Source organism: Phycodurus eques, chromosome 6 (genome assembly GCF_024500275.1).
Source record: "Phycodurus eques isolate BA_2022a chromosome 6, UOR_Pequ_1.1, whole genome shotgun sequence".
In the NCBI taxonomy this organism is placed as follows: domain Eukaryota; kingdom Metazoa; phylum Chordata; class Actinopteri; order Syngnathiformes; family Syngnathidae; genus Phycodurus; species Phycodurus eques.
In genome coordinates, this window is record NC_084530.1 from 5400029 (window position 1) to 5427777 (window position 27749).

General features: G+C 40.8%; 1 protein-coding gene across 1 annotated transcript; it reads right to left on the minus strand.

Annotated features, from left to right (window-relative positions):
- Positions 1 to 1884: 1884 nt before the first annotated feature.
- Positions 1885 to 27680, minus strand: LOC133404610 (insulin-like growth factor-binding protein 4). Its single transcript, XM_061680666.1, has 4 exons — positions 26808 to 27680; positions 11008 to 11171; positions 7617 to 7742; positions 1885 to 4091 (listed from the first exon to the last, which is right to left on the minus strand). The coding sequence occupies exons 1-4, from the start codon at positions 27163 to 27165 to the stop codon at positions 3954 to 3956; spliced, it is 786 nt and encodes a 261-aa protein (XP_061536650.1). The 5' UTR covers positions 27166 to 27680; the 3' UTR covers positions 1885 to 3953.
- Between the last annotated feature and the right edge of the window lie 69 nt (positions 27681 to 27749).

The window sequence follows — 27749 nt, forward strand, 5'->3', positions numbered from 1 at the left end:
AGGGCAATTTAGAGTCTTCAATTAACCTACCATGCATGTATTTTGGGATGTGGGAGGAAACCGGAGTGCCCGGAGAAAACCCTCGCAGGCACGGGGAGAACATGCAAACTCCACACAGGCGGGGCCGGGGATTGAACCCTCAGACCTGTGAGGTAGACGCTCTAACCAGTCGTCCACCGTGCCGCAGTGAAACCATATAAATGTTTCATCACCAAATCATATTATTACCATTACACAACAAATTGAGGGATAACTACTTTTGAAATAAGAAGACAAGGATAATAGTTTGTTCAAGTATTGTTTAAGTTACTGTAGAAGAAGGGTTTGGTAACAGAAAAATGCAATATCTCAACATTGTTGTTTGTTATGATGACAATTTGGAATTTGATTTCAGTTGGTCCTGATGACATTCCTGTGGAGGTATGGAAGCATTTAGGAGAGGTGGCTGTGGAGCTTTTGACCAGCTTGTTCAATGGAATTCTAGTGCGTGAGAAGATGCCTGAAGAATGGAGGAAAAGTGTACTGGTGGCCATTTTTAAGAACAAGGGTGATGTGCAGAGCTGTGGGAACTATAGAGGAATAAAGTTGATGAGCCACACAATGAAGTTATGGGAAAGAGTAGTGGAGGCTAGACTCAGGACAGAAGTGAGTATTTGCGAGCAACAGTATGGTTTCATGCCTAGAAAGAGTACCACAGATGCATTATTTGCCTTGCCACAGATGCATTATTTGCCATGTTGATGAAAAAGTACAGAGAAGGTCAGAAGGAGCTACATTGTGTCTTTGTAGATCTAGAGAAAGCCTATGACAGAGTACCCAGAGAGGAACTGCGGTACTGCATGTGGAAGTCTGGAGTGGCAGAGAAGTATGTTAGAATAATACAGGACATGTACGAGGGCAGCAGACCAGCGGTGAGGTGTGCTGTAGGTGTGACAGACGAATTTAAGGTGGATGTGGGACTGCATCAGGGATCAGCCCTGAGCCCCTTCCTTTTTCCAGTGGTGATGGATAGGCTGACAGATGAGGTTAGACTGGAATCCCCGTGGACCATGATGTTTGCAGATGACATTGTGATCTGCAGGGAAAGCAGGGAGCAGCTGGAAGAACAGTTAGAAAGATGGAGGCATGCACTGGAAAGAAGAGGAATGAAGATTAGCCGAAGTAAGACAGAATATATGTGCATGAATGAGAGGGGTGGTGGGGGAAGAGTGAGGCTACAGGGAGAAGACATAGCAAGGGTGGAGGACTTGAAATACTAGGGGTCAACCGTCCAGAGCAATGATGAGTGTGGTCAGGAAGTGAAGAAACAGGTCCAAGCAGGTTGGAACGGGTGGAGGAAGGTGTCAGGTGTGTTATGTGACAGAAGAGTCTCTGCTCGGATGAAGGGCAAAGTTTATAAAACAGTGGTGAGGCCAGCCATGATGTACGGATAAGAGACAGTGTCACTGAAGAGACAACAGGAAGCAGAGTTGGAGGTGGCGGAAATGAAGATGTTGAGGTTCGCTCTTGGAGTGACCAGGTTGGATAGAATTAGAAATGAGCTCATCAGAAGGACAGCCAAGGTTCGATGTTTTGGAGACAATGTTAGAGAGAGCAGATTTTGAAGGTTTGGACACGTCCAGAGGAGAAATAGCGAGTATATTGGTAGAAGAATGATGAGGATGGAGCTGCCAGGCAAGAGAGCTAGAGGAAGACCAAAGAGAAGGTTGATGGATGTCGTGAGGGAAGACATGATGGCAGTTGGTGTTCGAGAGGAGGATGCAGGAGATACGCTTACATGGAAAAGGATGACGCGCTGTGGCGAACCCTAACGGGATAAGCCGAAAGGAAAATAAGTTTTGTTACTGAATACAAGTAATGACAACATCAGCAATGTAGTTTCGAAAATGTTTTAATTAATGCTTTACAATGTTTACATGTTTTATCAAATAAACAATAACAATGCAACTAATAATTTCAGAGCAAAACTCGCTTTCAGATTCCTGATCACTTCACTGTTTGAATATAGCTGTCCTGTTGTGGACAAGACACACAAGATCACTTTTTAGCCTCTCGCTGATTTTCATGGATGCAAACATGACTTCATTTTCTACACATTCTATTGTCAAGAAATGGGGTTACAGTTGAGTACAGCAAAGTTAGAGATCAAGATACATACAGTTTAAGTACAAAGTTTATTCCGTTAGAATGGCTTCAGAAAATCAAAGCCAAGACCACTTGTTCGCTTTCTGAAAGACAAAGGCAGTTTGACAAATCAATGTGTTCGACTCTTAGTAGTTAAGAAATAGTCGCTGTCTGCGTGCAGTTCCTCATTCAGTACCAACATCAACACAAGTTCTTTATTAGTAGTCTTTGGGAAATTGGACTTTATTTGGTCTATTGTCTTTCAAAATTGTTGCACTGATTTTCTCTCTCTCTCTCTCTCTCTCTCTCTCTTGCTCTCTCATTGCCTGTATTGTCTTGCCTATCTGAATTGATGCAGAATGTTCTCTCTCTCTTTCTAAGCAACTTCTGTCTTGTCATTTTCTTTTGGTGAGCCCCCCTTATGGTGATTTAACAAGGTAACATCAGCAAGATACTGTTTTACAAATTTTATTAGCGTGTCATTGGCCACCATGAAGAAGCAAACAAATTTAATGTAATCTACTTTATGTAGATATTTTACTAGGACCTGTCATCGTTCCTTGGTCTGAAATAATGGCTGACTTAATTAGGGATAAGACGTAAATTGCACATAGGAAATCAAGCATTACATTTACACAAATTCCAGAAACCTGTGCGAGTCGTTCATGTTCTTTTGTACAGAAAAAGGGATTACTGTACATTCACTATATCGATGAATGTAAATTTCATACTATAGCAGTTTTCCTCACTTCCAGGGGAAGTTAAATGAAACCTGTGTTTTTCGCTGTTATAACTTTTGTTGATGTTGGGCTACAAAAAGGGATGGGAAAAGGATGGAGGAATAAAAATAAGTGCCCTTTAAAAACACGTTTCCCTATACGGTACCTTGAAAACTATTCTCACACACTTAAAGAAGATAAAATGATTTATAGATGAGATAATGATGACGATGACGACGACGATGATGATGATGATGATTGTGTTCAGGTGAAGGACACATTGGACCTGTATTTTCCAACATTGGCCAATATGATTGTATGAGTAGCTTATTGAATAATTGCTCCAAGGTCTTCCAAGTGTTTATGCGTTGGCACAATCAGTAAATCCCACCGCCAAAGTATTACATCAAATGAAGAAAGTGTGCATATGAAGATACCAAAGCACACATATCTGAGTCGTATAGCATATTAGCTGCAGCTGGAGAAATAAGAGTATCCTATTCGCATTTACAATATTCCGGTCCTTTGGGACCAGTGCACTAAAGACAAGGGTGCAGATTTATAATAGGGTGAAAAAACAAATCTTTTCTGTCCTCTCACATAGCAACGGTTTAGTGTTATGCCTTTTCAAAATGCTCTCTTTTCATATTTGCTGAGATGCTGTATAAAGTGAATCATCTGGTGACTGATGGAAGAAGAGCCTGGTCTTTCTCATTTTGTACTAATTATATCTTATGCTGTCAACTGGATGAACTAGACTTGTATTCTCTGGTTGCTTTCTAGATCTTATTCTACTTAATACTAGAGAAAATGAAACATTTCCCTTTGTGCATTTTTTACTGCCACCTGTTAAAGCATGTACAGTATCTAATGACTACAGGTCGTAATTTTACACCATAGAAACAAGTGCCCAAAAGACTCACATACACACAGAAACAAAACAACAACAAAAGATTCGTTTCGATTTCAAACTCATTCCTTTTGTTGCACTCGCTCAAGTACTGTTGGCCTCAAATGAAGTGAGGCTGTGGGCATTTCCTTACGTAGATCTGCTCATAAGCACCAATAGAACTAAGCTGCTCCTGTACCCTCAATGGAATCCCTTGCTTTTCAGTCCCTCAGAGTAGCAGTCATAAACTGGTGGCAGTCCAGTTCCCCTCGCAGCTCCAGCAGGCCCGGCAGCCTCATGCCCGTCTTCTGATCCACACACCAGCACTTTCCTCGCTGGCCATCACGTGCAGGATGGCACTGTGGGCAGAAATTAGAATAATACTTAACCTTCTTAAATATTGTCGACGGGTCACATGATTAAATGTAATCTGGTGTCAGATTCCTCTTTGTTATCCATTTAGTCACTTTAACAAAGAGAATGCAACAGCCTAGCAAACTGATGTCTTTACGTTTATTATACAACCCCAATTCCAGTGAAGTGAGACTTCCTAATATTGTTACTAAAATTAATAGTTTAGTTTTGATAATACAACCCCAATTCCAATGAAGTTGGGATGTTGTGTTAAACATAAATAAAAACTGAATACAATAATTTGCAAATCATGTTCAACCTATATTTAATTGAATGCACTACAAAGACAATATATTCAATGTTCAAACTGATAAACTTTATTGTTTTTAGCAAATAATCATTAACTTAGAATTTTATGGCTGCAACACATCCCAAAAAAGCTGGGACAGGTGGCAAAATAGACTGAGAAAATTGAGGAATGCTCATCAAACACCTGTTTGTAACATCCCACAGGTCAACAGGCTCAATGGGAACAGGTGGGTGCCATGATTGGGTATAAAAGGAGCTTCCCTGAATTGCTCAGTCCTTCACAAGCAAAGATGAGGCGAGGTTCACCTCGCTTTGAACAAGTGTCTTTGAAAATAGTCGAACAGTTTAAGCGGCAAGGCCGAAAACCAACATTGAATGCCCGTGACCTTCGATCCCTTCGGCGGCACTGCATCAAAAACCGACATCAATGTGTAAAGGACATAACCACATGGGCTCAGGAACACTTCAGAAAACCAATGTCAGTAAATACAGTTCGGCGCTACACCCGTAAGTGCAACTTGAAACTCTACTATGAAAAACAAAAGCCATTTATCAACAACACCCAGAAACGCCGCCAGCTTCTCTGGGCCCGACCTCATCTAAGATGAAATGATGCAAAGTGGAAAAGTGTTCTGTGGTCCGACGAGTCCACATTTCAAATTGTTTTTGGAAATTGTGGACGTCGTGTCCTCTGGGCCAAAGAGGAAAAGAACGATCCGGACTGTTAAGGACGCATAGTTCAAAAGCCAGCATCTGTGATAGTATGGGGCTCTGTTAGTGCCAATGGCATGGGTAACTTACACATCTGCGAAGGCACCATTAATGCTGAAAGGTACATACAGGTTTTGCTGCCATCCAAGCAACGTCTTTTTCATGGTGCTGCTTATTTCAGAAAGACAATGCCAAATCACATTCAGCACGTGTTACAACAGCGTGGCTTCGTGGTAAAAGAGTGCGGGTACTAGACTGGCCTGCCTGCAATCCAGACCTGTCTCCTATTGAAAATGTGTGGCACATTATGAAGCGTTAAATTCGGCAATGGAGACCCCGGACTGTTGAACAGTTAAAGCTGTACATCAAGCAAGAATGGGAAAGAATTCCACCTACAAAGCTTCAACAATTAGTGTCCTCAGTTCTCAAACATTTATTGAATGTTGTTAAAAGAAAAGGTGATGTAACACAGTGGTAAACATGAGCCTGTCCCTGTTTTGGAACGTGTTGCAGCCATAAAATTCCAAGTTAATGATTTGCTAAAAACAATCAAGTTTATCAGTTTGAACATTAAATATCTTGTCTTTGTAATTAATTCAATTCAATAAAGGTTGAACATGATTTGCAAATCATTGTATTCTGTTTTTATTTATGTTTAAGACAACATGCCAACTTCATTGGAATTGGGGTTGTACAAAAACAACTATGATACATGGTAGTTCCACTCTGTCGTCTTCTGTTATTGTCCTTAAACAGCCACCAAAACAAGTGGACTGTATGTGAACTTTCTTTTTTTGTTTAGTTTTTACACATGCCAGGAAGGAACGGCTTCAGAGAGTTCACTTGAAGGTGGACCAAAAACAATTCAGGCTGCATTCCTGCATTTACTCAAACCACTCACAAATGTCTTCAATTTGACTAAAAATGTTCCTGTCACTAGCACTGGTGTGGGTTGCAAGGTGAATAAAGTATTTGTGCACCCTAACCAATGGATCCATAGCACTTCCTGGGTCTATTAGTCTATTATTGAACCTTCTTGATATCAACACATCCAAAAGGATTGTGAATATTTGCATCGCTGTAATGGACAGATGATTTGTTCTATTTAATTTGTGACGCAACTCTTTAATCCCCAAAACCTAAAGCATGTTCAAACTCAATGACGGCCAGCTTTTATTCATATTTCATGTATTCTAATCACTATAAAACATTTCCAATTACATTTACATTCTAAATTTGCTTTTAATGTGTTAACAACCTTATTGGATGGAACATACATGTACATTCATTAAATCTTAAATTTACCAGGTTGTTCACAAAGAAATAAGACACACACCAAATGGATGTAAGTACCAAACTTTAGCAGATCACAGTGTACCCCAGCACAGCAACTATTGTTTAGCAGTGAGGAAAATCATTAGTTTGTAAGTGGTGGAGTGCTGACAACCAAAATGGAATGACAAGGTCTTTGACCCCAGGTACCTTCGAGTGCAGGGTCTTCAAAACTGATCAAACTATTGTTCTAACAAAATGTAATAATTTGCGACTGATCGAGGCAACAAGGAAAATTGATTATTTATTTATTTTTATTTGTTTTAACTGGTTGGTGTATTAGTTTTTATTTGGCATAGATCACTCGAAATCGATTATTTTGTTGCTTATGAATGTCTGTGCTTCCCACATTACAACATAGATAAAACATTTTAAAAATATTTTGGCCTATAAAGGCTAATTAAAAGTCTGCAACTCGTCCATAAAATGTTCTTAGTTGCCCCTCATGACATGAGCTTACCTTCCCAGTACTTTTTATCGCAGTTTCTCACAGTCAACAGATTTCTGCAAATTTCTGCAGACGGGGATACTTTCGCCGTATTGCACAATCATTATATGTCAGTCTGGTGAGAACGTGCGTTTTTTAGGGCTTTGCTGTGATTGCATGCAAAACTCATAGCAATCTTATCTCTAGTTTCTCTCTAGTAGTTGCTGTCTACGTGCAGTTCTGCATTTAATACCAACATGAGCACAAGTTCTTTGTAGTCTTTGAGAAATTGGACTTTATTTGAGTCTAAAACATTTTTTTAAAGCTGTTGCATTGACTCTCTCTCTCTCTCGCTCATCACCTGTATTGTCTTGCCTGTCGAAATTGTGGCAGAATCTAATAGTATCTGTTATTGCAATGTCGTGAGCAGTCGAGTAGAATGCATTTTACATGCCCTGTTCAGCTCATCCTTTCTGACAGGAAAGATACTGCATCATTTTGCATGTGAGCTATTAAAAAAAAAAAAAAAAAAAAGAAGGCCTTGGTGATCTCAAAGGAGTGTCTACTTGGACACATTTTTGTTGATTTTGCACTCATAAGGCAATATTTAATCTGCTGCAGCCATGTTTTGTATTCTGGCTCAAAGACTGCTGATGTAGTTTGAAAGGAACTATACTTGACGTATCAACATCATCCTCTCATTTCCATTAGATTAGTAACAGCCAGGCATTGTGTGCTTCATGTAACAGACCTGTTTAGTGTGGAAATCTCCATTCTTGTCACAGTTCGGAATTGGAATTGTGAAGAGATCATCATGAGTGCGGGAATTCGATGCCAATCTGTCCAGTGCTCTCTGGAGCTCAGCACGACATGGAGCCTAAGGGGGACATCATTGTCAGTGAAGTTTTGTTTTGTGTACAAAACAAAACAATTGTGCTCATTCTCATCCATATCCTTGGCAGTTGCTTCATAAATTATGTCTGTGACAATCAAATGAACACAATGAAGTGCCCCATAAAAAACAAAGGATGTGTGAAATTAAATAAAATTTTGGAAATACCAGCAGTCACACTTTATTCTTTTAACTCAACGGGTGTTTTGTTCTTTTCTTTGCACGTCAAAGACATTTTTTCCTTTTCACATATCCATTTCTTTCTATATTCATGTGCGTCATGCCTGCCAGAGACGAGATCCAATCAGAACTCCTTTTGTTTGAAGAGATGTGAGAATTTGACGAGAGAAAATCCAGCCTAACCCGCCTGGCCACTCGTCACGTCTTATTAAAGCTGCTCATGAAAATAGAAGCCAAAGTGTTGATGTCAAAGTAAACCTTTATTGAAATTCAGGAGCTGACAATCATAAGTTACTTTCGGAAAGAAAGTATTATGGATCATTTATAAGCGGACCCGTGCGCTTCGGACGAATAGAAATCGGCTGGAGCCGCAGCTTCGTCGCTTAGCTTTTCACAATCGTGTACCCCTTTAAGTTTCCGACAGAGCTTCACTAGATTGCTAAAAAGTTGCACACTATTAGTCAGGGACGTCATTTGATGTGCGGCCCGCGTCCGAGACGCGCAAAAATTAGCAGGGACTCATGCAGCATATTTAATCTGCGTCCGTAGACGCATGATTTAAGGCCCGCCGTACATTTGTGTGCGTGTGTTGGTGAAGCGCTTCCACAAGCAGCGACTCAAAAGTACGAATCCTGTCTTGGTGCCGGGCAATCGGAGGCACAGTACAGCAGGAATTTCTTCTGGACTCAATTACTTTTCATTGCTGTGGTAGCACACGACGCAGCAAGCCGCTGGCAAAATGGCGTTTGCTCTGTAGATGCACACAACAGGGACAAACGGAAAGGTAACTTTTTATGACATTTATTTGCCTGTGAGCTAACAACCTAGCGAGCTAAGGGCTGGAACTAGACCTCACTCGACTGCTGCAACATGGTTACAACGTCAGCGCTCAGAGTTATGTGTGTGTGTGTGTTCCCCACATAACACACGCACACACACATATGGGAACGTTTGCACACGTTATCAATACTCAGGCATTGACTTTAGCGAACTCATTTTCAGCGTCATTTGATTGACAGGCGACGGTCGACGACCGCCACAGTCCAACAGCTCGAGGGCGGGCCTTATTTTACATTTAATTTATTCTTTATTTAACCAGGTAAAAGCTTATTGGAAGATTAAAAAAAAAAACAAAAAAAGCCAAGAGGCAGCAGAAATGAGAAATTATAAAGTGCAATCAATGAAAATAAAGACGACAAAATAACAGCGATATTAAAATGTATGGCATCTGATTTAAAAACAGTGACAAAGCTTAAATGCTTTCGAGTACCTACAAGGTAATTATTATTATTATTTAATTCATTCAAATTTGGCAAGCTTTAAGACATTTTTTGGGTCTCTTTAGTCGGGTAATGACTCTATATCTCTGTGCCATCCATCCATCCATTTTCTGCACTGCTTATCCTTACTACGGTCGCGGGCCTGCTGGAGCCTATCCCAGCTCTGTGCCAAATGTTTAATATTTGTTTAAGTCCAATGCAAACACAGCCTGAGTCTGATTGATTGATTTATCGAAGATATTTTATTTATTGTTCTACATTACAATGCCAATGTTGAATGTTCTTTAGAATTAAAAGTTATTTGCTCTTAAAAAGGATGTACAATACTATATGCTCTATAATATCATTTCATCAGTGGCCTAAAAAAAAACCAACAAAAAAACATCAATGATACTATCGTTTATCGTAATCGTTTTTGGGAAAATGCGTCGTCCTAAAAAATGTGCTATTGTGGCAGCCTGAAACATAATCTATTGAGAGAGAGCAAGAAGAATGGATAACACGAAAATATTGTACAAATTGTACACTAAAAAGCTACAATATAGCGGGAACGCGAAGCAACAACCGTCATACAGCGGAGGATGACTGTATCTGTACTCCGTGACGATTATTTGAAGCGGGAATCATGTATAACTTGTATGCTTTTCTCTCTCTCTCTAATCATAGATGCTACCTCTATCTCTTTAGCATTTAGCACTCACACATATTCAGTGTGAGTCCAGCCCTCTCCTGCTATTCCTTAAGATGTAAAGTCCTATAGGTTAGTTGGTTAGTTAGTTAGTTTCGTTGTTTTACATCCAAAGCCTTAATGCGACTGAGACTGCCAATTTCGAATAAATAAAAATGTAAGGGCCTTCTGACTTACATTAACAAGCTGCTTTCTCAGGTGACAGCGTAACAAAAAAAAAATGTCTGTTCACCTGAAAGCACAATTTTTCTCTCTCGAGTACGTTTTGTCCAATTATCTGATTTAATTCTGACACCGCTATTCCTCAATATATTGAGATGTTGTTGAAGCAGGTGTGTCAAACTCATTTTTGTCACGGGCCACAATGTAGTCACGGTTTCCCTCAGAGGGCCGTTGACTGTGAAGCCCTATAAATGTTTAGTCGCCTCATAATATTATTACATACACACAACAAATTGATGGATACCTAGTTTTGAAATCAGAAGTCAAGGATAATAGTTTGATCAACTGTTGTTCAAGTTACTTTAAGGAGAAAATGCTTGCAATGTCTCCACGATACTATTTATGATTATTATTTTATGAGAATTTGAGCAAGAATCATGGAAGTTGACACAAATGATTTGCTTTCGCGGGCCACGTGAATTGACTTGGCGGGACAGATTTGGCCCCCGGGCCTTGCGTTTGACACCTGTGTGTTAGCGGTACTTTTATGTGTACATTTTTAAACACCTGGGCCTGGAGGGCAGGCAAGATGTATGATTATTTTCTCTCATTGCACAAAGTGATATCACCACATGGATAGGGAAAACGGCATTAGACATGTTCTACTGTTAAATCAGTTTGTTGAAAACATGAGTTGATGTCTGTTCCTGTCCTCCTCCCGTGATTTATCAAATCAACTTTGTGTCTCACCTCTCAATTACCCCGTTTTCAGTTTTTGGTGTAAATGAGTGATTATTGCACAGTACCTCACCAATATTTCACTTTGCATCTCGTGCACTCCCTAGAAGTCACTCGCGCGCCCCAATTTGGGAATCCCTGCTCTTAGAGATGAACTAAGTGAGTTATTCTCTGAACTTGCTTAAATGATGCTTTTGCTCACCAGCGCTGCCTTGGCTTCCTCCCTCGCTGTGTTGCTTCTCTGATTTGTGGATTTGGGCGGGTGTCGGGCCAGAGTCTTCTGTATGCAGCGCTTGTCCTGTGGACTGCAACGGATATTGCTGATGTTTGGGTGCTCAGGGACGATTTCATCCTGCCGTTCCATCACTGAAGCCAACAAGAAGTAAGACAATTCAATCAATCAGACAAATGTCAAATTTACTGTCCTCCTGTTGTGATATGTGTGAAGGGCTTGACATTAACTTTTTTAACAACCTGCTTCTTCTTTAACGATTAATCTATCTTTTGATGTTTTAAGAAATGTGATCAAGTACAATATATTGTACATACAGCATCAAACACCGATACAGGCTCAAAGTTCAGGGCCTCCATATATATAAAATCGCTATTTGGGAACCCTAGTCCTAATCCTAACCATAATCAATTTCTTTGTTGTTCTTTTAAAATTATATTTGGGATTGACATCTCATTTACATCCGCGTAGCCTACCCTTGCCGCGATGCAGGAGCCAATCATGTTGAAGCGGGGCGGGTCTTGCCGAGAAAGGGTGTGGGATTTCGAAGAATGAAACTGTTTTGGCTTTTGTTAATCTGTTTTCTGAACTCTAAAAGTGTTTCGCCATTTGTTTTATTGTTTTGCACTTCCAGGCCACCGTACCTTTATGCCAGAACAGTTTTACTGTGCCACAGTGGAGTTTGTGAGATGCCATTGTGGTTCTTGTATTCTGATGGATTTATTTTGGAAAATTTCAGTCGGACAGAACAAAGTTTGACAGGGAAGTGACAGAAAAAACAAAACAGAGATACAGTGAAAACATAACTAAAGAAGATAACTAAAGACAGGACAGCTATGAGTGGGTTGGCGGGTGTTAATATCAAGCCCAGTTTGTGATACTATATGCTCCCTTGCCCCGATCCTTCATAATGTCTGCAGCAATGCCACAATGTATTCGGTAGTTTAAATGATAGCACCCATATTGTGGCCGGTACCAGGTTCAACTCTGTATGCCTTCTGCTTCCTGAGGAAATGTCCCCTCCCTCTTCATCCTACATCCCTCCAGATGGAGGTCGTTAAAGGGTATTTGCACTGTCATAAGTGGGCACTGCCGTGTATGTGTGTGTGTGTGTGCGTGTATGTGCTCCTCTCTGTGCACACATTCATGCTCATTTCACCTGTGGCTTGTGAAGCTTGGCAATGTTTTGTTCTTCGAGCTTATTACCTGTGGCATTTTATAGATTAGCACTGGAATCAAAGCAGGCTAAAGCTATCAAATCTATCTGTAGATTTGCAAAGTCCCTGCCAGGCATCCAGTTAAACACTGTTGGCAAAGAGAAAGAGAGGGCGTTTCTGTTGCCTGCTAACTCTTTGCATGGTGATTTTGCCTTGGATCTTTTTGAAACAAACTACATGTAGTCTTAGTTTTTACTGGTTGTGTCAATGTTCGAAGTACATGGTGTTATATACACGTTGACTGTTACATTTTTTAAGTACAGTTCAGTTGTATTTAACATTTTAGTACAATACAGTACGTTTGCATTTAATCTTGTATAACTGTTTCTTTTTAAACATTTATCTTAATACAATTTGCATGTAACTGAAGTCAGGGGCAATAGATTTCAGTGGGATCAATCGTACAGTATTTGTTGTCTTTCCCTATATTTAAGCGCAGTGTTAATGTCCAATGATAAATATAGTTGCATCCATCCATCCATTTTCTGAACTGCTTGTACTCACACGGGTCACGGGTGTGCTGGCTGCATCATTTCTTATGAACACTTAGGCATACAATGTTACTTATTTTAATGTTGGTCATTATGGCGGTACTTGGAGAGCCAAGTATTTTTGGAGGTGGTACTTGGTGTAAAAAGTTTGAGAACCACTGCTGTGAAGGAATGCGAGTTTCTAAACTGTCTTTCTTGGCGTGTCTGGGGAATTGTGTTTTGTCGTTTCTGTTTCTTCCTAGTCTCGCTGCTTTTAATCTTCGCTCATCAGCACTTCCTACCCCGAGCGCCAGCATTTTTGAGCTGTTTCCTTCATCCAAAGTTGTTAATTCTCCTATTTTGTCTGGTCATACTTCCGATTGCATGCGCTCTTTCTGGATAGAACAATGTGATATGGGAGTGGGTCAAGAGTGAGATGTCTTGTTTGTTGCTTCAAATACAGTTTTTCTTGTAGGAAGTCAACACCTCTTGACTCTATGACTCACTTGTCTTAGGATAATGCGAACTTCTCTTTTTTGATACTCTTTAATGCATCATTATTACAATAAGATAATTACTACATTATTATTTTTTCCCAGTTTTTAATGAAACTGCATAAGGTGATATTATTATTATTATTATTATTATTATTATTATTTGATTGTTTACATTTTTATTATTACATTTGCCAAAGTTTCAATTAAAATAATTTACTGGGTACGATGACACATTATATATGATATTCATAGAACTTTAAAAGAAGCTTGATGTGCTTTATTTTCAATTGAATATTTCTACCAGATTTGAATGAAAACTGAAACTTTTGTAAAGAGTACAACATTTCTCATTACAATTGTTTTGTCTTTTGTCAGCAATTGTAACAAAGTAATGTAAAGAAAAAAAACTATTTTGTATAACATTATTAAAAATGTAAAAATTAAAAAATTCGACATAAAAATGTATACTCAATTCTATTCCCACTTTAAATCAACACTGCAATTGCATGGTATTTACCTTAATCAAATTGAAATGTAAAATTTGATGATTTAAACTTACTATTTTTCAGCATCGGGCACCCATGGGTACATGTTATAACATTCAAATTTAGATGAACAGTTGTACTACATCTAAGGAGGAACTCTGTCTTACCCAAGATGCCTTCATAAATGAGGTGAAGTCAAGTCAGCACAAATCTTTTCAGCACTCTGCTGTTCACAATTTTTATTTATTATGGGCCTGCTTGTGGAGCAATACCCAACCACCAATTGCTGCAAAGCAGAGAGCCCCTCTGTCCATTCCACTGATTGACTTGAAATTTCTCATACAAGTCCAGCAAAGTATGTTCTACAACCATTATTTGGGAACACAAGTGTAACATTAGAATCGGAAACATCTTTATTGGCCAAGTATGTTGAAAACACACAGGGACCCTCAAGTAAGACAACAAACAACCACTATGTCACGCTCCTGAAGTTTGCAGATGACACCACTGTCATCGGCCTCATCAAGGACGGTGACGAGTCTGCATATCGACAGGAAGCGGAGCGGCCGGAGCTGCGGTGCGGCCGACACAACATGGAGCTGAACACGCTCAAGACTGTAGAGATGATCGTGGACTTCAGGAGGCATCCTTCGCCACAGCTGCCCCTCACGTTGTCCAGCTGCCTTGTGTCAACCGTCGAGACCTTCAAGTTCCTGGGAATTACAATCTCTCAGGACCTGAAGTGGGCGACCAACATCAACTCCGTCCTCAAAAAGGCCCAGCAGAGGATGTACTTCCTGCGGCTTCTGAGAAAGCACGGCCTGCCACCGGAGCTGCTGAGACAGTTCCACACAGCGGTCATCGAATCAGTCCTGTGTTCTTCCATCACAGTCTGGTTTGGTGCTGCTACAAAAGAGGACAAACTCCGACTGCAACGGACAATCATAACTGCTGAAAGGATTGTCGGTACCCCCCTACCCACCATTGAGGACCTGCACGCTGCCAGAACTAAGACAAGGGCGTGCAAAATCCTCTCGGACCGTCTGCACCCCGGTCACCGGCTCTTCCAGCTCCTTCCCTCAGGTCGGCGCTACCGATCAACGCAAACTAGAACTAGTAGACATTCCAACAGCTTCTTCCCTCTTGCGATCAACTTCTTAAACACCTAACCTATAATTCCATTACAATAAGATGGAATTTTTTTGACTTGAGTTCGTTGTCACATTTCTGTGGGGCCAATTATGTATTACTCGTGCACTCACTGTAGTTGTCTCGCCATGCTGCACTATTTGCATATACTGGCCACTCGTGCCAGAGTAGCATCTGCTCCATTTGCACACTGATTGAGGAGTATCTGTAACATTTGCACAACCAACATTGTCCCAGATGATCGCACTACTCGTCACTCGTCACCGCATACACTCCTTGAAGTCTCAGCGCCCTTTGCACAATGGTCATTGCACCGGACTATTGCAATATTAGTCATTCGAAGTGCTCTAAGTGCTAGAGGACTCTGCATCTTTTTGCACAATTGTTTTTGTCAATGTCTTTATGTCTCCAAGTGTTCTGTAAATTGACTGTCTGTTGTACTAGAGCGGGTCCAACTACCGGAGACAAATTCCTTGTGTGTTTTGGACATACTTGGCAAATAAAGATGATTCTGATTCTGATTATAAGATATGATTATATATATATATATATATATATACAGTGGGTACGGAAAGTATTCAGAGCCCCTTAAATGTTTCCCTCTTTGTTATCTTGCAGCCATTTGCTACAATCATTTAAGTACGTTCTTTCCTCATTGATGTATTGTACACAAAGAACAGAATTGTTTAAATTTTTGCAGATTTATTCAAAAAGAAAAACTGAAATATCACACAGCCATAAGTATTCAGACCCTTTGCTGTGACACTCATATATTTAACTCGGATGCTGTCCATTTCTTCTGATCATCCTTAAAATGGTTCTACAACTTCTTTGGAGTCCAGCTGTGTCTGATTATACTGATTGGACTTGATTATGAAAGGCACACACCTGTCTATATAAGACCTTATAACTCACAGTGATTGTCAGGGCAAATGAGAATCATCATGAGGTCAAAGGAACTGCCTGAAGAGCTCAGAGACAGAATTGTGGCAAGGCACAAAATTCACCTTCCAACAAGACAATGACCCTAAGCACACAGCTAAAATAACGAAGGAGTGGCTTCAGAACAACTCCGTGACTGTTGTTGAATGGCCCAGCCAGAGCCCTGACTTAAACCCAATTGAGCATCTCTTGAGAGACCTGAAAATGGCTGTTCACCAACATTCACCATCCAACCTGACAGAACTTGAGAGGATCTGCAAGGAGGAATGGCAGAGGATTCCCACATCCAGGTATGAAAATTTGTTGCATCATTCCCAAAAAGACTCATGGCTGTATTAGCTCAAAAGGCTGCTTCTACTAAATACTGAGCAAAGGGTCTGAATACTGCGTGGCTGTGTGATAGTTAAGGGTTTTTTCTGTTCGTTTTTTAATAAATCTGCAAAAATTTCAACAACTCAAATTCTTTCTGTCAATATGGGGTGCTGTGCGTACATTAATGAGGAAAAAAAACAAACTTAAATGATTTTAGCAAATGGCTGCAATATAGCAAAGACTGAAAAATGTAAGGGGGTCTGAATACTTCCCGTACCCACTGTGTGTGTGTGTGTGTGTGTGTGTGTGTGTGTGCGTGTGTGTGTGTGTATATATGGTCGTGGGGGTTGGTGGTCCAATCCCCTTGCCCCCTCCCTTGGGGGCTGGTCGGGGTGCTTCGGTTGGGCTGGGGGACCGTCCTGGGTCCTTGGGATTGGGTTGCGTACCCCTGACTGGGTCCCCCACGGGATGGCTGAGGCCCCCACCCCCTTTGCGCCCTTCCTCAGTGTGCCAGCACAGCAACTCGATACACCAATTGACTAACATGCATGTGATATGGTGTTTATTCACAAATGAGCTCCATAGACACGCTATAGGCTTGAATTGCTTCTGCTGGGACAACTAATAATAACACAGGTTGTATGAAGATATCAACTCACAGGTTCTTACAGGTGCTTAGACACTATTATAAGCATTCCACTGCACCACTCATCAGTACCACTGCTTTGCTCATTTCCCACATCCCATCCTACCCTGTCCTTTCCTGTCTTCTCTCATCCTGTCCTATTGGTTAGTTGGTGCATGTCCTCACAGGATGAAAAAATGCAATCCATCAGGTTAAATATTAGCACAAATCAGTAAAATGATCAAATCAGACTACATCTGAAGGCACCCAGGAAAATTTCTCTTACCATGTCAGAATTTGATAGATCAACCCATCCATCCATTTTCCGAGCCGCTTCTCCTCACTAGGGTCGCGGGCGTGCTGGAGCCTATCCCAGCCATCATCGAGCAGGAGGCGGGGTACACCCTGAACTGGTTGCCAGCCAATCGCAGGGCACATACAAACAAACAACCATTCGCACTCACATTCACACCTCGGGGCAATTTAGAGACTTCAATCAACTTACCACGCATGTTTATGGGATGTGGGAGGAAACCGGAGTGCCTGGAGAAAACCCACGCAGGCACGGGGAGAACATGCAAACTCCACACAGGCGGGGCCAGGGATTGAACCCCGGTCCTCAGAACTGTGAGGCTGACGCTCTAACCAGTCGTCCACCGTGCCGCCATATTCGTGACTTAATAAGCTATAAATAACGACTATTTCAAAATTTTCCAATTGTTTTGGTGCAAGTACATTTGGAAAATATTCAGATTTGATTATTATCTTGTTGCAAATGTTGTTGCAAATCATATGAGCAATCTGAAATTTCTTAACAAAAACTTCAGCAGTATTATGAATCTGTTTTTTTTTAAATTCTTATTTACATGTGTGCAATTTACAGATCAAAGTGGATCTACATATATGTACTGTTTCTAAAACAAATTGTTAAGATGTTGAAATCATTCTGAATTTACATACATTTCCGCATCCATCTGGAAATATTGACAACCTCAACTGACTAATCACACCATACAAATTAGCAGTGGTAACTACTCAGAAAGAGGGTGCAGTTTTCTGCCTAAACTTTACTTGTATACATAAAAATGCATGCAGGTTATGGTAGTGTATAAACAAAACACCAAAGGGTTATACCAAACCAACCTCTTTTGAACTGAAGCTGTCAACTAACATTTTTCAATATTCAGTGTCTTTAAATATTACTACAATAGGTATTTATTTCAACAGAACTCTATTCTTCACAGTACAAAAGTGTCACAGCATTTTATATGAAGTAAGCTTACTTTGATCCTGAAACCTGCCGTCATTTGGCCTTCACAAGTGCATCAATATCAGGTGTCAAATCCTGAGTAGCAACCAATTGCAGAATGTCATTTAAGTGGTGTTATTCAAGTGGCTGTCATTGCGACCTACAGTGGACAAAACTAGCAACAACAATTACTTTTATTGAAAAATTGCAGTTAATGTGTTCTCTATCCCCACAGGCCGTATTGGACCCCCTGGCGGGCCGGTTTCGCCCTACGGGCTGTATGTTTGACCTGATTATATATGTTGGACGTGTCTGACTTGTCACACTCATACGTCACGATCTTGCAGAAACACCCTCATCCCCCTCAGGCGCGACACCCCTGTGATCATGTCAAAGATAAGCAGAGCTGTGTTGACTTTTTTTGGATGCACATATTAGTGTTAGCTTCTGATCAGCAGCACATGCAATACTTGACTTACTCCATGCATCCATTCCCAATACTGCTTATCCTGTTCAGGGTCGCGGGGCGTAGGAGCCTATCTCAACTGACTTGGGGTGAAAGGCGGACGACACGCTGAACTGGTCGCCAATCAGTCGCTGGACACATATAGACACTGACAGCCATTCACATTCACATTCACACCGTCACTGCGTGGGAACTGACACCAACACCAAAGTCTGGCAAATGTACCACTACACCATCAGTGACTACTTGACTTACTTACCTGTTTTTCCCCATATTCTGGGCTCTGCCCTTGCAAGTAGAAGCCACTCTAGTTGCAAGGATCAGGCTTCAACCCTAGTTGTTGTGGTAGCAAAAGCCAAACTCGCCATTGACCCAGGAGCATGCGTCAGTCGCACAATTTATTTTTGTACAATTTTGACTTTAATTACAGACTTTAATTTAATTTAACTTACTTCTCAATTCTTTTATAATATGCTCTGAAATTCACTTTACACTTGGATTTATGTTTGAAAAGATGACGTACCGTAATTTCTCGTGTATAATGCGCACCCATGTATAATACTTACCTCCAAAGTTGACCTCAAAATTCTGGAAAACCCTTCTACCTATTTATAGTGGATTTTTACAATGCATGATTTTGCTTCTACCCATATGATCAAAACATGAAGTATTATCTGTATTTTGGTAGGTTTTTTTTTCAAAGAATTATTCTTCAGTAAAGCATTTTATTTGTTAATTTACTTGCTCTTATTTTGAAATTCACAGCCCTTGTTTTATTTAGTAAATGAGGAAACACACAGTTGTGCTCATATGTTTGATTACCCAGGCAGAATTAGTAAGATGTCTACAATTATTTAAAGAAAACATGAAGGGCCGGCAAAACACATTTAATTTTATTTTAATTGGAATTCAAATAAAACAGTGAAGCATTTCAGAAAAGCATTATGATTAGACAAAACATAACCATAAAGAAATGAATGATGGTTGTTGTTCAGTCATCAGTCATTATTTAAAAAAAAAAAAAAATAATAATTTCACAAATTCTGTCAGGGTTTGCAAACTTATGAGCAGAACTGTACATATAATGCCACCCCCCTTTTTCCTCACCACGAGTTGGCGATGGCATATTAGAATGAAAATGTACACCTTTCTCATAACCTCTAGGTGGGGGTGGCATTTTGGAATGACAGTGTACAGCTTTTTGATAACCTCTACATTTATAAAATGGAAAAGTTTTTTTCCATTTTCCCCAAAACCTATTTATAATGTGCACTATTGACTTTTGACAATATGTTTTTTGGGGAAAATGTGCATTATACATTGGAAATTACGGTATATGTTTTCAAAGGTTATTATTTAAAACAAATTACTTTTTTTGGCTTATATAAAAATGTGTCACGATTTGACACTACTTTTTCAAAACTTGTCGCTGCCCATTGTTGACACTTTGGGAGTTTCTTACGTGCAATTTGAGCGTCTGCACATGCATGCTGTGTTCAATGAAAGTAAACAGTTGTTTGAGATATGTCACTTGAAATGTAAATCTAAATAGACCTAGATGGTAGCATGTCCCAAATTAGTTAGAGTAGTTAAATGGGTACTTTCTTTCTATAATGTCATAATTAATGGCTATTTTTCAAACCAATATTGTCATGTATCTGAAGAAGAACCCATTAGTTTGGTATCATATCTTGGATTCCATCTTTTTTTTTTTTTTTTGTCATCATACCAGCCACAACTTTCCTTCAAGCTTTTATGTTTTATGTTTTTTTTTTTCTTAAGCAAAATTCCTACAGACGTCAAATGATATCTGGGATTAGATAAATGTCAAAGGCCAAGGCAAGGTCAATCTGTGTTTTCTTTCAGCCCTCTACCCGACACGTTCCATACATCTGACCGAATAACGAGACTATTGTTTTAAAACCAAATGACCCAGGTTAGCGGCGGTAGCATGGGTCAAAGGTCAGCTTTCTGAGAATATGTTAGTCATCAGCACTCTTTGTGATGGTTCACCTCAAATCCCTCAGAGGAAGTCAATAAAGGAACCGGACACCCTCAAAACAAGGCTCCGTAAAGTTGTACGGAGTGTAACATTTTTCAGCATTTCTTGATCAAGTTTTGAAAATGTCGCTGCATAAGGGTCTCAGCAAAAGATGGCTGTCAATTATTGATTCAGAGGGATTAATAGTCGCTGATGCTTAGTTCAGGTTTGTGTTGTTTATGCATTGGAAAAACATACAATAATTTATACAATGTAGTCTCTGAATTCTGCTTTTATTATAAAGCATGACTACAAACATCAATTGGCATTCTCTGTTTTAAGTCATCTTAAGTATGCATCTATCCATTTTCTATACTGCATATTCTATCCAGGGTAGTGGGGAGCTGGATCCTTGCTCAGCTGACATCAGGAAAAAAGCAGATTACACCCAATCACAAGGCACATACATGGAGACAACAATTCACACTGAGTGAGAACTGAAGGCACACTGCCTGGCGGCACAGAAGTCAGGCAAGTGAACCACTTCACTGTCATGGAGTTGTTTTACATGGTTCCAGCTTCAAACAACTTTAATGTCCCATTTTTACAAGTGTTTTGAAACTCTGAATGGCATGAATGGATGTATTTATAATGGGCACTAGACCTACCTCTGCCACCGTTAAAATATGGTGTGATTGGCTTTGGATCATCATGAGCCTTTCAGTTTTTTTCACTACACTTCTCTTTTTTTTCCTGTTCCCTTCAGTGTGGTCCGACTTAATCTTGGTTTCATCTTCAAAGAACCTCATTCCATTACTGTGAAGACATTTGAAGCCCTGTGCATTTATACAAAGCTCAATAAAGGTGTTTCTTAAGTTTAGTCTTTTCAATATTTTTGAAGGTTTACAAATTATTCAGGGCTATGTGAAGTGATGGCTGCAACTCTTTAATAGTCAATGGGATATTTCTGTTGAACCCCAAATCAAAGCTGACAGGCTTCACTTCAGTGGCAATCTCAAGTCTGTCAAAATCCATCGTGGTGAAGGAAAACGGGTACAAATGATGGATATTACGTTGTAGATCATTTCTCACATGGGCTTTAAGTCCCCATAAATAAACAACACTTAATATCAATAAACAACAGTTAATATTTCTCATGTAAGGATGGAAACAACTAATTACATGTTGCATGTACAGAGGTTTTGTAGCACAAACAATGATTCTTTTTTTGTTTGTTTGTGTTTTTTTAATTATATGGCAAGGAGTTCAAGTCACCCAGACTTTCTTCAAGGAAATGGAAACGCCTTTTTCAGAGTCAACATCAAATCTCGCCCAAAGCAGCAATCCACTCTCAACACAGCCTGGCCCAAGTCGAAAGCAATTGTAACAACACTCTTCAATAAAATCACTGTGCGCTGTGAAAAGGCAGCAAAAGCAGGGAGTTCTATTCATTAGCTAAAGCCAAAACAGAATAGTAAATCAACAGAAATTTCCCTGCTGTTACATTGCAACATGCTGCTCTGGCCACTTCCCAGTGTTCCAGCTGATGCCAAAACAGATAGCCAGGTGTAGAATGTGTTTTTAGCCAGGAATCCACCAAGAGCAGGGCAGGGATAGTTTATGTGCTAGGTTGTTGATTTATTCCACAAGAAGCCATACAGTACATCTGAAAAGAATCAGTAGACACATGGCGTCATTGTACAGGCTTTTTTTTTTCAACTTCTAATGTCTTTTTAGGATGCTGAAAATGACAGAACTGAGCAAGGATCACAGAAAGTGAAGATGAATGTAAACTGCTTAATCTTAGTCGCATCAGCACATTTCTGGCTGTTCTATACCATTAATTAAAAACAACTCAGTAGCCTTGGGATCCAATATTCCAAATGAAATTCTGTGACGACGATTAGCCGAATACAAATACAGAATAAGAAGTCTTCCAGACAGACGATAATCACAAAAAAACATTTTCTTCCCAACAAAAATCTTTTGGATCAGAATGAGCTGAAAACAAACCAGTGCGAGTTTTTTCCCCCATATTTAGTTTCCTCTGGGATTTACACTTTCCTCTGCGTTCTATACAAAATCTTATTATTCATCGAGGAGAGAAAAAAAAAAAAGTTGTTATTTATTTATTTACTTTTTCCATTCTTCATTTTTGCATGTACCTGTAAGTTCTAATTGAACAATAAAATAAAAGGAAAGTGAAGTACTACTGAGTGTTAAGAATGTGATAAACGGCTCAATGTATTTCATTTGTGTTGTAATGATTGTCTCTTTTCCCTGCATTGTTTTTGGTGCAAGCAAATAGGTTCATGTCTGCAACCCCGTGGATTCACTGTCTTTCAGAAAGTTCATTGTTGGATTGTTTGTGGATCTCTCGGCTGCAGCACTACAAGGGGGTCCCTGTGCACGCAAGGACAGCAAGTAGCTGATCACGTTTACTCCTGCATTAGAGACACAGCTGTACAAATGCACTGCGGAGCTCCAAGTAAGCAAATACACAACACCAAGGTACATCCGAGAGGCATTTATAAAATCCTCAATTAATATCAAGACAATGAACAAGTTTAACATCACTATTTCTAAAACATGTTTTTTTTTTTTTGTACGATAAAAGACGAATCTTCACAGACCTTCACTTATGCTCTTGTACTTTTTCCTGAAGACTCTCAACTTGTCATCCCTTACACCTGGATCCATTTGTCAATAATATTGTTTTGTTTTTCACAAAAGAAAGAAATTGTATGTCAGACCGGTGAAGATTTGATAGGAATGTTGCACCAGATGCCAACACACACGCACACAAAATGATTTATTTTGAGTATTAGGTTAGATGGGCTTTCAAAGAAGGGGATGATATCACTAAATCTGTCTTAAACCTTGATACAGGATAGTATATGGTGCTTGGGAGGTGGTTACAATGGAAACGTGGTGGAAATTACAAATTGATGGTCAACATCTTTCAGAGACAAATATGCTCCTTTGACCCTGGCCACTCATAATTCTGTTCAGTCGGCTATTGAGACCTGCTCCTATCACAGATTCCTTCATAGGGAATTTTCTTGGATATTAAAAACCCTCTTCTATTTTTATCCAGCGTGTTCACTGTTGCTAAGAGTGAGGCCGTGTCAGTCACGTATTCAGAAGATTTACCCCCTTGTTTAATAATGCATCAAGGAAATCTCCTACCTCTGACTACAGTTGCTTTTCACTTTACTCCTGTGCTTTTTTATTGCTGCTATGAATTATATCAATCATTCTTGCGCAGCGGATCTGAGTTGCTGCCCAGAACAATTGATTTACTGTGTATTGGGCACATTTCACCAATAAGAAAAAATAAGAAGGCAATAAGAAGGATGGAGCCGAACAGAACTAAATGGTCAGATTTCAGAACATCAAAAAACAACTTTTGAACTTCGCAAATGAACGCTTTGCCCTGAAGAATGAGTTCAAACCCCATCCTGTACAACCCCAATTCCAATGAAGTTGGGACGTTGTGTTAAACATAAATAAAACAGAATACAATGATTTCCAAATCATGTTCAACCTATATTTAATTGAATACACTACAAAAACAAGATAGTTAATGTTCAAACTGATCAACTTGATTGTTTTCAGCAAATAATCATTAACTTAGAATTGGTTGCAACACATTCCAAAAAAGGGGGACAGGTGGCAAAAAAGACAAAGAAAGTTGAGGAATGCTCATCCAACACGTGTTTGGAATATCCCACAGGTGAACAGGCTAATTGGGAACAGGTGGGTGCCATGATTGGGTAGAAAAGGAGCTTCCCTGAATTGCTCAGTCATTCACAAGCAAAGATGGGGCGAGGTTCACCTCTTTGAGAACAAGTGCGTGAGAAAATAGTCCAACAGTTTAAGGACAATGTTCCTCAACGTACAAATGCAAGGAATTTAGGGATTTCATCATCTACGGTCCACAATATCATCAAAAGGTTCAGAGAATCCGGAGAAATCACTGCATGTAAGCGGCAAGGCCAAAAACCAACATTGAATGTGTAAAGGATATCACCACATGGGCTCAGGAACACTTCAGAAAACCAATGTCAGTAAATACAGTTCGGCGCTACATCCGTAAGTGCAACTTGAAACTCTACTATGCAAAGCAAAAGCCATTTATCAACAACATCCAGAAACGCCGCCGGCTTCTCTGGGCCCGAGCTCATCTAAGATGGACTGATGCAAAGTGGAAAAGTGTTCTGTGGTCCGACGAGTCCACATTTCTAATTGTTTTTGGAAATTGTGGATGTCGTCTCCTCCGGGCCAAAGAGGAAAAGAACCATCCGGACTGTTATGGACGCAAAGTTCAAAAGCCAGCATCTGTGATGGTATGGGGCTGTGTTAGTGCCAATGGCATGGGTAATTTACACATCTGTGAAAGCACCATTAATGTTGAAAGGTACATACAGGTTTTGGAGAAACATATGGTGCCATCCAAGCAACGTCTTTTTCATGAACGCCCCTGCTTATTTCAGCAAGACAATGCCAAACCACATTCTGCACGTGTTACAACAGCGTGGTTTCGTAATAAAAGAGTGCGGGTACTAGACTGGCCTGCCTGCAGTCCAGACCTGTCTCCCATTGAAAATGTGTGGCGCATTATGAAGCGTAAAATACGACAACTATTGAACAGCTGAAGCTGTACATCAAGCAAGAATGGGAAAGATCCTACAAAGCTTCAACAATTAGTGTCCTCAGTTCCCAAACATTTATTGAATGGTGTTTAAAGAAAAGGTGATGTAACACAGTGGTAAACGTGAGCCTGTCCCATCTTTTTGGAACATGTTGCAGCCATAAAATTCTAAGATCATGATTATTTGCTAAAAACAATAAGGTTAATCAGTTTGAACATTAAATATCTTGTCGTCGTAGTGTATTCAATTAAATATAGGTTGAACATGATTTGGAAATGATTGTATTCTGTTTTTATTTATGTTTAACACAATGTCCCAACTTCATTGGAATTGGGGTTGTACAATTTCCAGTAACGCGGTCGGTCTTGTAGAAATTCCGAATCTGGTCAGTGCTAGGACAGCCCTCCTCTTTTTTATCATGCTCTATGCAGCTTTCCTCGTCTTTCTGATTCCATTTAGTCACGCTATGTGCTGGCCTAACCTATGCTGGCCCTGCACGGAGAGCAGAAGGCTCTCATTTCAGCTCTGGCAGAAAGAGTGCTGATGAGCTCATCCTCCTGCAGGAGCTGGACGCGGTGGGCGATGTATTCGAAGGCTTGTTAGGGCTTGGGGGCGGGGGCGGGGTGTGGGGGGGGGGGGGCAGTGGAAACAGATGCTGCACTGCAGAAGAGTGTCCTGGGAGTTTTGTAATGACTGATCCAACTCTTTGTTGTTCTGGCAGGAGCCAAGTGCCCGTGCCTTTATCAGTTTATTCAAGCAACACGGGATCATTATGTGGATTGTTTTCATCAAATAAATGAACCACGTCCGTGAGACCTAATAACAATTCCCTCACACAAAATAACGGAAAGCAACACCACTATATTTGTTTAGAATAGAAGAAGACAGACATAAAGAGTTGACACAATTACATCAGTAGGGAGAAGTTAAAGTCCAGTGAACTGGAACGTGATACGCAGATAAGGCATCCCGTGGTGAAAAACTAAAAACAGACCTAATTGTATGCAGTACTACAACAACAACAACAACAACAACAAGGCGGAGAATGGGAACTTTGTCCAGAGGTTTGTGATGGAGAGGTCAAGGAGAGACGCAAATTTGGATGTGTAGCGGCGGGAGGATGAGGAATGAAAAAGAATCAAGTGAATTACTGATTGCAGAGAGTTCTATTAGCCCCAGACTGGCCGCACTCCATTACAGTCTTTTGATACGGCAGCTTTTATTGCCTCCTCGCAGCACAAACACACACACAGGCGTAGACGCTCACATTCCCACAACCACCACAATGCTTTTCACTGGCTGCACGACCTCAGGATCTCAGACTTTGGCGTGATTTAGCTAAGGCACACACCTTTCAATAATCAATGCATATTTTGACAACTATAACTTGTCGGTCAAAAGGTCACACAGAGCGCACGCTCGAGCAGCAGAGGTCTCCAATACGAGCTCCTGGCGCATGCACGCCGACACCAGCTATAACCACAGCGCTCTGCTTTGGATCCTGCTGCAGGGCCCCTTTCACAGCAAGTGGCTGCAAGACAGCTGGGGGACAACAGGCCACGCAGGAGGAGCTGCTGTGCGGGCTGTAGCTAAGATCAGGGTAAACAACACATCTTAAAGCACTCGCAGGTAACCTTCACGTCCAGCAGTGGGTCCGCAAAGTGCCAGCCCAGATCATCGCTCTTGATAGGAAACCACAAGACATCATGTGAAGAAGCTCACCTGAGTTTTCCTCCACCTCTCTCTCATCGATGCACACCCCCTGGCCGTGCATGAGCGAGTGCAGCGGTCTCTCAATGCCCTGTGGCGGGTAGCAGCGCAGGCCAGTACCACATCGCGGCGAGTAGACACCACAGTGTGCCCCTTTAGGCAGGGCACACGTGGGGCAGCAGCCACAGCCGGGCTCCCGCACCGTCTCCTCACAGTTTTCCGGCAGTTGACAGCTGGCTAGCCTCTCCTCAGAGCACACTGGGCAGCGGATGGCCTGGTCGGACAAGCATAGTGCCACTAGCATCAAAGTGGCAAAAGCCCACAGGCCCCAGTAGGATGCAGCCACCGCCACACCACCCTCACGCACCATGGCAGCCTGCACGGAATCCTTTGCACCGGTCACCTTAGGCTCCGGAGTGGTGTGCCGCTTTTGATCACTTTTCTAATTCAAAACAGCAGACTGGAGCCCAACAAGGGGACGGGAGTTGCGAGAAACCTTTTGTCCAGGATGGTCTATGATATTTTCAGCTGGTTGGTGTTTCAATTGCAGGGGCACAATGCCTCGTCTGTACTGCTTCTCTGTCCCACTGATTCAATGGAACAGCATTGAAATAGAAGCTTGCTCTTGCTCTGCTCAGCTGGCGGATGAAGTGATGATAAGAGCTAGGTTTTGCTGTGTGAAAACGAATATCCACCAGCGTGTTCAGGTGAGCCCGTTCTTCAAGTCCAGTCTTGTCACTTTCTGCTGAAACGCCCCAAAAATCAGCTCTCCCAGTGTCTCGCTGTAAAATCATCAAAAGGTAGTGTTTTGAATAACAACTGTAGTCGCTCCTCTTGCTGGTGTGCAGTGCAAAGAACTGGCGCCTGAGAATGGCTCGACTTGAGTGGTTCTCTTTGGACTTTATACTGGTCTGTGGACACGCCTCTTTTTACAGTGAGAGAGGAGCTGAAAGG